The sequence below is a fragment of the Oncorhynchus clarkii genome, chromosome 21, assembly GCF_045791955.1.
Source record: "Oncorhynchus clarkii lewisi isolate Uvic-CL-2024 chromosome 21, UVic_Ocla_1.0, whole genome shotgun sequence".
NCBI classification, from domain to species: Eukaryota; Metazoa; Chordata; class Actinopteri; order Salmoniformes; family Salmonidae; genus Oncorhynchus; species Oncorhynchus clarkii.
The window spans coordinates 10,995,858-11,008,869 of record NC_092167.1 but is presented as its reverse complement, the minus strand read 5'-3'; the positions used below and the strand labels follow the sequence as shown (position 1 = coordinate 11,008,869).

General features: G+C 46.5%; 1 protein-coding gene across 1 annotated transcript in view; it reads right to left on the bottom strand.

The window, feature by feature from the left end:
* The window catches only part of LOC139378523 (liprin-alpha-2-like), a 277,178-nt gene that overhangs the window by 91,341 nt on the left and 172,825 nt on the right, over positions 1 to 13,012 (bottom strand). Inside the window, exons 4-6 of the mRNA XM_071120768.1 lie at positions 9,588 to 9,752; positions 8,121 to 8,195; positions 440 to 550 (exon numbers count right to left, since the gene is read on the bottom strand). Coding sequence (XP_070976869.1) covers positions 440 to 550; positions 8,121 to 8,195; positions 9,588 to 9,752 — 351 coding nt within the window. The remainder of the gene's footprint in view (positions 1 to 439; positions 551 to 8,120; positions 8,196 to 9,587; positions 9,753 to 13,012) is intronic.

Below are 13,012 nucleotides of genomic sequence, written 5' to 3'. Positions count from 1 at the left end.
TTATGGGACATTTGATCTAGGACCATTGGTATGCAGATGTAGTCAGACGTTTGGGAGCTCCAGTATAATGGAATTGGGTGGGGTCATAGACAGTACACATCACCTGATTGTGGGTGTCATTCACGCTGCCTAGTTGGCTGCTCAAAGACACTGTGCTGACAGTGAAGGCCTGTATCTATCGAGCTAGTGAAATGATAACATGCTTGATACCACGATGATACTGATAACACAGACTATGAATGGACAACTGTGTTGAAACAATGAAAATGGGGGTTGAAAAGTATGTATATCCCACACGTTTACGTTGATGTGAAAACTGAAATGTTGAGTGTTAGCCCTGTCAACGTAATGATAGTAACATGAGATAAATAATCAACAATAAAAAGCTGTGGATATTGACAGGAAAAAAAGAAGGACAGTAAACGCAATGAACGCCCACCTTGCTATGTACCTTCTGGCTGGCATCAGTGCCCTCCAGCATGTCCTCTGACCCGTCCCCTGACGCCACCTTCCTCTGGATGTGGGCATTCTGCTCCCGTAAGGCCACAATCTGCAGAGAGGGACACGGGACAGAGATTAATACACAGGTCTAGAATAACAATACACAGTGAGGGACACGGGACAGAGATTAATACACAGGTCTAGAATAACAATACACAGAGAGGGACACAGGACAGAGATTAATACACAGGTCTAGAATAACAATACACAGAGAGGGACACAGGACAGAGATTAATACACAGGTCTAAAATAACAATACACAGAGAGGGACACAGGACAGAGATTAATACACAGGTCTAGAATAACAATACACAGAGAGGGACACAGGACAGAGATTAATACACAGGTCTAGAATAACAATACACAGCAGAGATCAGCCTAGCTGTCAATCACACATGCAGGCACATGTGCACACACACACACACACACACACACACAGATACGCGCGCACACACAATTGTCAGCTCCAGCCAGGCATTGGGCTGTCCTGTCAGTGCCTGAGGGGAATACAACTGATGTGCAAATGTATTAAGGTCAAGGGTCAGGATCTCATTCACTTTTCAAAACACAAACAACCTAAATATTTACTCAATGACCGCTAACAGGTTATTTCCTACTGTTACAGCTTGTCTGTGTAGGAATTTCTGGAACATTACGCTGCCAGCTATGTCATATTATGTCTAGGTATTAACGCGATCACTATGATTATCTTGTTCAGCGAACCCGTCCTCTCTCTCTCCTGAAGAATCTGGTGTTCACTCTTAATCACGTTGCCAGGGGCTACAAACCAGTGACATGAAAAGCATATTGAGGATTCCCCTGACAGGGACGGCTGATTCGGACTTTCCGAGGGGGAGGAAGGGGGGGAAATAGCCGGGTAGAGACACAGCTATAATTGTCCAAATTGTTGGACTACAACCTATTCTTGGACAGCACAAACAGCATGGTATGCATTCCTTTATGGAGCCCCCTCACTTCTAATGCCATTTTACACCATCACTAAACACAAGTGACAGCAATACCAGGGAGACTACATGATGCCTGTAGGGTCAGCCTTCACAAGTCAGTTCCAGGGAAACCTCCCAGACCTTGAAACTAGGAGAAGACCGTCATTGTTTTATGATGTGCTAACCATATTTTTTTTTTTTGCATAACTGTCATATTTTTGTGTTTGAAAATATTTGTAAGAAAAGCCGTGATTTTACTGTATGACAACTACAGTAGAGAGATGCACCATGTCAGTGTCATAAATACCTGGAGCCTGTCATCCAGTACACAGTCAAATATTAGTCTGCTCACTATCCATTATTATGTAATCATGAGCACAGACATCGCCAGATTTACCATAAAGAACAGACCCAGTTGGAAGACAGACAGGATATGGAAGTGTGAATAAAATGACAGCATGCTGCTATTACCACTGATCACAGGCTATTTTAGGCTTTAATCTCAGGATTTCATCTGGATTTAGGAAACAAGCCAACCTTTTCCCCCCCCCATCGGAGACGTGTAACGGCTGTTGGTGGAAGAAGGTGAGGACCAAGGTGCAGCGTGGTACGTGTTCATCATTATTTAATAATAGAACAGAACACTGAATGACAAAACAACAAAAAGAACAACAGAAACAGTTCTGTCTGGTGCAGACACAAAAACAGAAAGCAACTACCCACAAAACCCATGTGGGCAAGAACTACCTAAGTATGGTTCTCAATCAGAGACAACGACAGACAGCTGTCCCTGATTGAGAACCATACCGGGCCAAATACAAAGAAATACAAAAACATAGAAAAAAAAACATAGAATGCCCACCCTAGTCACACACTGGCCTAAACAAAATAGAGATTAAAAAGCCTCTCTATGGCCAGGGCGTGACAAGACGGCAATATTATGACGGCAATGATTGAGAGAACAATCCAGGAAGGATAATGTAGCAGCCTATGACAGTCATGAATCTACTGTATAATAGTGTATTTTGCTAAACATGGCAATACATCATATTACTGTACTGACTGAGGCAGTGCTGCAATAGGGCCCTCCAGTCCTGATCAGTAAAAGCCACACAGTATATCAGTATTACTGCTATTGGAATGCCATCTCTGTCTACAATAAATAAGTTAAGCCTGAATATTTGTTGGACACTTCCCATTTGTGGGAATCCCAGATCTATGACTTGGCTGTGTCTGCACCCCGGAGAGACCGACATAATTACATTTCTCAGAAGGAGGCGATGACATCACAATAAAACAACACAGTGAGAGAATCCAATACGGTTGCCAAGTGTTTCACCAACCGCTCCAGTTGAGCTGCGTTCAAGACTTAGAGGGCATTCAATGACACCAATATCAATAAACAATGATTGATGTGAAAATGCAGCACAACTGCCTCTGACACTGGTCAGAAATAGCCTTAATAGCTATACAACTATAAAACACCACTTTTTACAGCACAGATGGAGGCACTCACTAGACGCAAGTATTACATTATTTTCATTCTAAGAGGACAAAGGGCAGGGAGGGATTATTCCACAATTACAATGGAGGATTCCCTTTACATTAAGCCTCGACAACATCCTAACACAGGGTTTGAGATTTTATCCACAGACAGTGGATTTGCTTGCTGTTGCATATTGCTGCCTCTCTCTCTCTTTCCATTCTTTTAATGAGGGGTGCAATTACACCTTCTTATGTTTTGTCCGGCACGTTGGGGAGCGTCTATCATTTTTCAGGTACAGAGATCAAACGGTTGGCTCTCGACATAAGGGGTGCACACACGCACACGCACACGCACACACACACACACCTCCTCCCGACAGACACCCAGGATAACAAGTGATAGACTGAGCCTTGCTGCTGTGGCTGTGGCTGCTCTCAAATTAGAAACATGTTTACAGAAGCAAGTTGAAATCTTTCCCTTTGATGTAGTATTAGTTCATCTCATCTCATCAAAGCCCAGGAGACATCAGAGACACCAGGAGACATCAGAGACACCAGGAGACATCAGAGACACCAGGAGACATCAGAGACACCAGGAGACATCGGAGACACCAGGAGACATCAGAGACACCAGGAGACATCGGAGACACCAGGAGACATCAGAGACACCAGGAGACATCAGAGACACCAGGAGACATCAGAGACACCAGGAGACATCAGAGACACCAGGAGACATCAGAGACACCAGGAGACATCAGAGACACCAGGAGACATCAGAGACACCAGGAGACATCAAGAGACAGAGACATCAGAGACACCAGGAGACATCAGAGACACCAGGAGACATCAGAGACACCAGGAGACATCAGAGACACCAGGAGACATCAGAGACACCAGGAGACATCGGAGACACCAGGAGACACCGGAGACACCAGGAGACATCAAGAGACAGAGACATCAGAGACACCAGGAGACATCAGAGACACCAGGAGACATCAAGAGACAGAGACATCAGAGACACCAGGAGACATCAGAGACACCAGGAGACATCAGAGACACCAGGAGACATCAGAGACACCAGGAGACATCGGAGACACCAGGAGACACCGGAGACACCAGGAGACATCAAGAGACAGAGACATCAGAGACACCAGGAGACATCAGAGACACCAGGAGACATCAGAGACACCAGGAGACATCAAGAGACAGAGACATCAGAGACACCAGGAGACACCAGGAGACATCCAAGACACCACGAGACACCAGAAGACACCAGAGACACAAGGAGACATAAGAGACACCAGGAGACACCAGAGTCACCAGGAGACACCAGGAGACACTAGCAGACATCAGAGACACCAGGAGACACTAGGAGACATCATTTCCTGACTTCCTTCGTCTCCACCTCTCCGATAAGTAATTGTCTGTTTTAGTGTGAAGGAGCAAAAGGAGATTGGACAGGAAGGTGACGTGAAATCTCTCGGTGTACAAGATTGATTTGGTGGAGCCGAGGGCCTGGAGCAGGTTGCTATATGCGGCAATGCCTCTGAATTAAGATCAGTCACACAGACAGGCACACGTGCACACACACACACAAACACTGGAAACCTGTTGGCTTGAATCTTATAGCACCGGTTCATTTTTCATTGTATAGAGTGGGTGACACCTTGGGGATACCCTCTAGAATTCCAACCAGGAAATGAATAAGAGAGACCGGATAACATAGAGTAAGAAGTTTCAGTCTCTCTCTCTCTCCCAGCAGCCTTTGTAGGATCTTATGCAGGTTGGATTGGTCCCTTGGCGGGGGACCAAGCCCAGAGGCCCCAGAGGTTTTGCGGGGAATTCATCAACCTCCTGACACATTCTACAGAATCTACTCCCATTCCATTTATGTGAGCCGGGTCTGTATTTAAAACAACTGCACTATTTATTTAACTCTAAATTGAAACATCATAAATAAATCAGCTCTGAGAGAGTACGCACAATATAAATCAAATCTTGACCACTTAAACATCTGAGATTGAGAGGTCAAATCTGGACTAGAGGTTGACCGATTATGATTTTTCAACGCCGATACCGATACCGATTAATCGGCTGATTTTATTTATTTGTAATAATGACAATTACTACAATACTGAATGAACACTTATTTTAACTTAATATAATACATCAATAAAATTAATTTAGCCTCAAGTAAATAATGAAACATGTTCAATTTGGTTTAAATAATGCAAAAACAAAGTGTTGGAGAAGAAAGTAAAAGTGCAATATGTGCCATGTAAGAAAGCTAACGTTTAAGTTCCTTGCTCAGAACATGAGAACATATGAAAGCCGGTGGTTCCTTTTAACATGAGTCTACAATATTCCCAGGTAAGAAGTTTTAGGTTGTAGTTATTATAGGAATTATAGGACTATTTCTCTCTATACCATTTGTATTTCATATACCTTTGACTATTGGATGTTCTTATAGGCACTTTAGTATTGCCAGTGTAACAGTGTAGCTTCCATCCCTCTCCTCGCCGCTACCTGGGCTCGAACCAGGAACACATCGACAACAGCCACCCTCGAAGCAGCTTTACCCATGCAGAGCAAGGGGAACAACTACTCCAAGTCTCAGAGCGAGTGACGTTTGAAACTAACTAGCTAGCCATTTCACATCGGTTACACCAGCCTAATCTCGGGAGTTGATAGGCTTGAAGTCATAAACAGCGCAATGCTTGAAGCATTGCGAAGAGCTGCTGGCAAAACGCACAAAAGTGCTGTTTGAATGAATGCTTATGAGCCTGCTGGTGCCTACCATCGCTCAGTCAGACTGCTCTATCAAATCATAGACTTAGTTATAACATAATAACACACAGAAATACGAGCCTTAGGTCATTAATATGGTCGAATCCGGAAACTATCATTTCCAAAACAAGACGTTTATTCTTTCAGTGAAATACGGAACCGTATCCATAAGTCTAAATATTGCTGTTACATTGCACAACCTTCAATGTTATGTCATAATTACGTACAATTCTGGCAAATTAGTTCGCAATGAGCCAGACGGCCCAAACTGTTGCATATACCCTGACTCTGCGTGCAATGAACGCAAGAGAAGTGACACAATTTCGCCTGGTTAATATTGCCTGCTAACCTTTCTTTTAGCTAAATATGCAGGTTTAAAAATATATACTTCTGTGTATTGATTTTAAGAAAGGCATTGATGTTTATGGTTAGGTACACGTTGGAGCAACGACAGTCCTTTTTCACGAATGCACACCGCATCGATTATATGCAACGCAGGACACGCTAGATAAACTAGTAATATCATCAACCATGTCTAGTGATTATGATTGATTGATTGTTTTTTATAAAGATAAGTTTAATGCTAGCTAGCAACTTACCTTGGCTTCTTACTGCATTCGCGTAACAGGCAGACTCCTCGTGAGGCAGGTGGTTAGAGCGTTGGACTAGTTAACCGTAAGGTTGCAAGATTGAATCCCTGAGCTGACAAGGTAAAAAATCTGTCGTTCTGCCCCTGAACAAGGCGGTTAACCCACCATTTCTAGGCCGTCATTGAAAATAAGAATGTGTTCTTAACTGACTTGCCTCGTTAAATAAAGTTGTAAAAAAATCAAATAATATATATATATATATATATATATATATATATATATATATATTTTTATTTTTTTTTAAAATTTATTTTATCGACAAAATCGGTGTCCAAAAACTTGAAATCGGCCCTAATTAATCTGGACCACTTAAACACCTGACACTGAGAGGTCAAATCTGGACCACTTAAACACCTGAGACAGAGGTCAAATCTGGACCACTTAAACACCTGAGACTGAGAGGTCAAATCTGGACCACTTAAACACCTGAGACAGAGGTCAAATCTGGACCAAATCTGTTGTTTTATTTCTATACCTACCTATTATTCACCTAATAACTTTTTTGCACTATTGGTTAGAGCCTGTAAGTAAGCATTTCACTGTAAGGACTACACCTGTTGTATTCAGCGCACGTGATGAATAAACTTTGATTTGATTTGACTGAGAGGTCAAATCTGGACCACTTAAACACCTGAGACTGAGAGGTCGAAGGTCATCTATGTCATCAGGCAGTGCAGCTCCCTATGGGAGGCTCCTGGATTGCAGGTGGTGTTATCTGCAGACTGGAGCCCCAGAGGAGAGCGACTCGAGGCAGATCTCCATCCCAAATCAATTAACAGTCTGGAGCTGGTGCAGGCAGCCACTGGAACCCAACGCCCTCCCCGGAGGCTCTGACGTGTGGAAGTGTGGATGTTTCTATTCAGCAGTGCTTATTTAACCACAGCCTCCATCACCGGGCCTCAACACCCACTCACTCAGATGACTGTCTCACCATGACACAGCGGGAAAGTTAACCATGTATCCACTGTAGTCAAATGAAGTATAGTCACACTATTTAATCAAATAAAGACCTATGTCTCGACTCAGGGAAATATCTGCTGAGGCGTAACACTGTACTTGGTTAAGTAAATGAGATGAACTTTACACTGCATGTCTATGGCTCAAACTTAGCCTCATACACCTGCCTGATCTCGCGAAATGATTCACTACACGGATACAGGAGCGGTCATCCATCTGGTAATACTAGGCTAACTCAAAGTGAAAGATATCGCCATCTCACGGCGCCTTATAACCTCTCTCTCCTCTCATCCCCTCACTCCATCCCTAGCTTTACTTGTTTTCTATACCCAGGGCAGATCAGTCTTTGACCAGGGTTTCATCTCACCTCCTAAGGCCTGTTTGGCTGGTAGAGCAGCATTTTAAATCTCTCTCTCTCTCCCCCTCCCCCTACTTTCTCCGCCCCCCTTCCCTCTCTCCCTCCCTCTGGCAGTGCAGAGTGGTTAATTTGGCTCCGGTAGAGCGCCAGTCTGAGGGCTCCTCTCAGCTGGAACATGACCATCTGCCCTGGCAGAGAATGGCAGAGAGAGAATGGGGGGCAGAGGCGTTACGCCACCCTGCTAACGCCACGGGCCAGCTCTCATCTGTCAACGCCATACTTCACCCCATCACACACCGCACTCCATCTTAAGACAGAATGACTAGCCCCTGAATAGGAGTCCTCCTAAGTCGAACTGTCAACATCAGACTGCTTTGAAAGTTGACTAAAACAGTCAGAATGCCTGTAAAAATGATGCTGTGACACGTTTCTCACCTCCTGGTTGGCTGATGTTAGCTCCTCCTCCAATGCAGAGACCCTCTCTAGCGACACCCGCAGTCTCTCCCTCACCTGAGGAAAACAAAACACAACAACCCGCCATGAGTGCGTTACTGTACACAACCTCTGGTAGGACCTTACCATTGAGCTCTGCTCTAGCAGTTAATGGCAGTAGATGTGTGGTTTTGAGCTCTCAGATAAATAGCATGGATAGTGTTGGAGACAACAGATATGCCTATATATGCCTAGTGAGATATGCCTATTTATCTCTCCCCACCAACCCACTATCCCACCTCAACCCGGGGTTGACATGATATACCATGTTCCCGCGAGAGAGCAAGCCGCTGTTCCCTCTCTCCCTCAGCCTTCAGCCCAACAGTAACACTTTGTCTTGGCCTTGAAGGCAGGCCTGAGCTTCTGTCCAGGGGTATCTGCTTTTATTGCTTTTTAGCATCAGTTGCTGGGAGCAGCTTTCCCTCCCTCCCTCCTCCCCATCCCTACTCCTCCTCCTCTTCTCCCCTCCTCAAAGGGGGTGAATGTATGACTTACTCTGCCTTCCTCTATGTACCACGTTCAGGTATTTGTCATGCTACTGACGGAGCATTTACTGGTGAGCTCTGTGGTGCTCCATGGCTGGGGCTGTGGCCCGCTAGGATGAAGGCCTCTCTGAGGAGGCTGAGCCTGGATTACAGGGCAGTCATTCCCCCTCCCTCCCCTCCACTCCTCGGGACAGCCCAGCAACACACAGACAGATCGTCGCAGAGCAGAAAACATCCCGTGAATCAAAAAAGCCTTTTCTTCCCTAGTCCAGCGGCCTGGAGAGACGCGTTATAAATGATAGGGTCTGTTGTGGAGGGTTGAATAGATTACAGCAGCCGGCGTGACATCTTACAGAGGGCTGAGGCCATCAATCAACAGGCCTGAGGCAGAGCAGAGGCTGGGGGCCAGTGGGAGAGCAGAGGCTGGGGCTGGGGCCAGTGGGAGGGCAGAGGCTGGGGCTGGGGCCAGTGGGAGGGCAGAGGCTGTGGCTGGGGCCAGTGGGAGAGCAGAGGCTGGGGGCCAGTGGGAGAGCAGAGGCTGGGGCTGGGGCCAGTGGGAGGGCAGAGGCTGGGGCTGGGGCCAGTGGGAGGGCAGAGGCTGTGGCTGGGGCCAGTGGGAGAGCAGAGGCTGGGGCTGGGGCCAGTGGGAGGGCAGAGGCTGGGGCTGGGGCCTGAGGGAGAGCAGAGGCTGGGGCTGGGGCCAGTGGGAGGGCAGAGGCTGGGGCTGGGGCCAGTGGGAGGGCAGGCGGTTGTGGTTGTGACTTGTGCCAAAACAAAGAATATTCAATACCAAGATGGCACTGTGTTAACAATGCCTCTCCATACAGTATGTACTGTCTTCAGTCAAATATACTGTACCATCAATTGAAGAATCCCTTCTACCAAGAATAGCTACTGTGCATACAAATCTAATGTATGGTCTTACCTTCTCGTCTAGAGCTTTGTGATGCTCGAACAGGGACTTGAGCGCTTTGAGGACCTCCACCTCACTGGACACGCCTGAGGGGGACTGGGCCTGCCGCTTGACCACAGTCATACGTAGTGACCGCTCATGCCTGGACACCAGGCACTCCAGATGCTCCAGAAGCAACTATAGAGACAGACATAGGGACAGAAATTAGTGCTAATATAATCATCATCATCATCCCTATCTGCATCATTATCATAAAGGCTATCTGCCTCATCTGCAAAATTGACATCATCATCAGGTCTATTACTTGAATCGTCTGCATCATCAGTTATCCTGGCACCAGAGAAGATGTAGTGATATGATTCTAAATGTCAACCTGTAGTGGCCGGACCACTGGACTGTAATATACCAACCACACAAGGTTACTGGTCTTCATGTGATTCTCCAAATACATTATTTATATCCACCCTGATTAACCGCAATGAAAAGAAATCAAAGTAACCAACGAGATCTTCTCAATTTAGTAATTTAATTTAATTTTCCAACTTTTGGTCAGAGGGGGGGGAATAAACCTTAAGTGGAATAACACGAGACATACGAAAAACAATTATGGCACTCAAAACCAATGAAAACTCTCTGGACTGCCCACAAAATAGATGGTAATGTTGTTACTGTGCCAGGCTGGTGTAGGCGGCGTGCCGAATCCATTCTCAGCGGAAAGTGTTGGGGAGAGAACTTCCAGCAGCACCAAGAGAGGAGATGAGTCCACTGGGAGTAGGGGGCACAGGAGAGACGAGGAGTAGAGACACACAGGGACCATAAAGATGAACACTGGCCTCTGATCTCTGTCACACAGGTACAGTGGAGGGATGGGGGCCTGAGAGAAGTCTAAGTGTGCTAGTCTGACTAGCTAGGCTTTTGGGGTCTATATTTGGCCCATAACCTGGTCCTATGAAGGCCTCGTGTTTTGGAGGGAATGCACATGCCTCACAGACAAGCAACTAATTAGAGCAAGCTAATTGCTAATGATGATGCTATCTGTCCTGTTAGGAACCCACCAAGCTCCGCTGAGATACTGATCTGAGGAGAGGTTCATGTAGTGACTTCAGCTTTGTTGTCTGGTCATTCTGAGAAACATTGACCGTTTTCTTCATCTCCACATCCCAAATGCCTTGTTTCTAACCCTGACTGTGCTCCGCTAGGCCAAAAAAAACCTTCTCGGCGTCGCCGCGCGCTGTGGCCGGTTATTAACATAATGATGTGGTTCACCAATGGTTTGGAGAGTTCTCATACTGGCGTCACCACAGTATTTAACCAAGGAAGTAATTTACTTCTAACCCCATCTTTAAACAGGGCTCTGGTGTTGTGAGTCCGTCCAAGCATTGTGCTTAAACCACAGACTGTAATCCCTTAATCATCCGGGCATTAATAATCATTAGAAATACAGACATCAACCACATTTTCAAAGTAAACACATTCACTCAACCTGGTAGAACTTCACTAGGATTTCAGTGTTGCACTACACTACCCATCAGGCACTGCAGAGGCTATGTTGGTAAACATACTGTAGGCTCTGTTTCAATATTCACACAAGCATACCATTTAAAATGCATGCTGAATACATTGCTCCAGAAGGTGCTGACAGAGTGGTGTGGACTAGTTTTGGAGGGCTTCAAGGGGTCTGTCCATCCTTCCTTCTCTCCGTCCCTCCTTGAGCGTCTGAAGGACTGCCAGCAGACTGAGATCCCCCCGCCTTCCCTCCCCACATCCAAACCCCCGCCGTTTAATCAATCAAGTCTGAACGTTGGCCCCAGCTCTACCTCAGCCGTCGCCCCGCCAGAATAATAAAAAGTAACCTACACCTACACACACCCTCTCCTCCTCCTCTCTCTATAACCTACACCTACACACACCCTCTCCTCCTCCTCTCTCTATAACCTACACCTACACACACCCTCTCCTCCTCCTCTCTCTATAACCTACACCTACACACACCCTCTCCTCCTCCTCTCTCTATAACCTACACCTACACACACCCTCTCCTCCTCCTCTCTCTATAACCTACACCTACACACACCCTCTCCTCCTCCTCTCTCTATAACCTACACCTACACACACCCTCTCTTCCTTCTCCTCATCCTCTCTCTATAAACTATACCTGCACACCCAATCCTCCTCCTCCTCTCTCTATAACCTACACCTACACACACCCTCTCCTCCTCCTCTCTCTATAACCTACACCTACACACACCCTCTCCTCCTCCTCTCTCTATAACCTACACCTACACACACCCTCTCCTCCTCCTCTCTCTATAACCTATTCCTACACACACCCTCTCCTCCTCCTCTCTCTATAACCTACACCTACACACACCCTCTCCTCCTCCTCTCTCTATAACCTACACCTACACACACCGTCTCCTCCTCCTCTCTCTATAACCTACACCTACACACACCCTCTCCTCCTCCTCTCTCTATAACCTACACCTACACACACCCTCTCCTCCTCCTCTCTCTATAACCTACACCTACACACACCCTCTCCTCCTCCTCCTCTCTATAACCTACACCTACACACACCCTCTCCTCCTCCTCTCTCTATAACCTACACCTACACACACCCTCTCCTCCTCCTCTCTCTATAACCTACACCTACACACACCCTCTCCTCCTCCTCTCTCTATAACCTACACCTACACACACCCTCTCCTCCTCCTCTCTCTATAACCTACACCTACACACACCCTCTCCTCCTCCTCTCTCTATAACCTACACCTGCACACACCCTCTCCTCCTCCTCTCTCTATAACCTACACCTACACACACCCTCTCCTCCTCCTCTCTCTATAACCTACACCTACACACACCCTCTCCTCCTCCTCTCTCTATAACCTACACCTACACACACCCTCTCCTCCTCCTCTCTCTATAACCTACACCTACACACACCCTCTCCTCCTCCTCCTCTCTATAACCTACACCTACACACACCCTCTCCTCCTCCTCTCTCTATAACCTACACCTACACACACCCTCTCTCCTCCTCCTCTCTCTATAACCTACACCTACACACACCCTCTCCTCCTCCTCTCTCTATAACCTACACCTACACACACCCTCTCCTCCTCCTCTCTCTATAACCTACACCTACACACACCCTCTCCTCCTCTCTCTCTATAACCTACACCTGCACACACCCTCTCCTCCTCCTCTCTCTATAACCTACACCTACACACACCCTCTCCTCCTCCTCTCTCTATAACCTACACCTACACACACCCTCTCCTCCTCCTCTCTCTATAACCTACACCTACACACACCCTCTCCTCCTCCTCTCTCTATAACCTACATCTACACACACCCTCTCCTCCTCCTCTCTCTATAACCTACACCTACACACACCCTCTCCTCCTCCTCTCTCTATAACCTACACCTACACA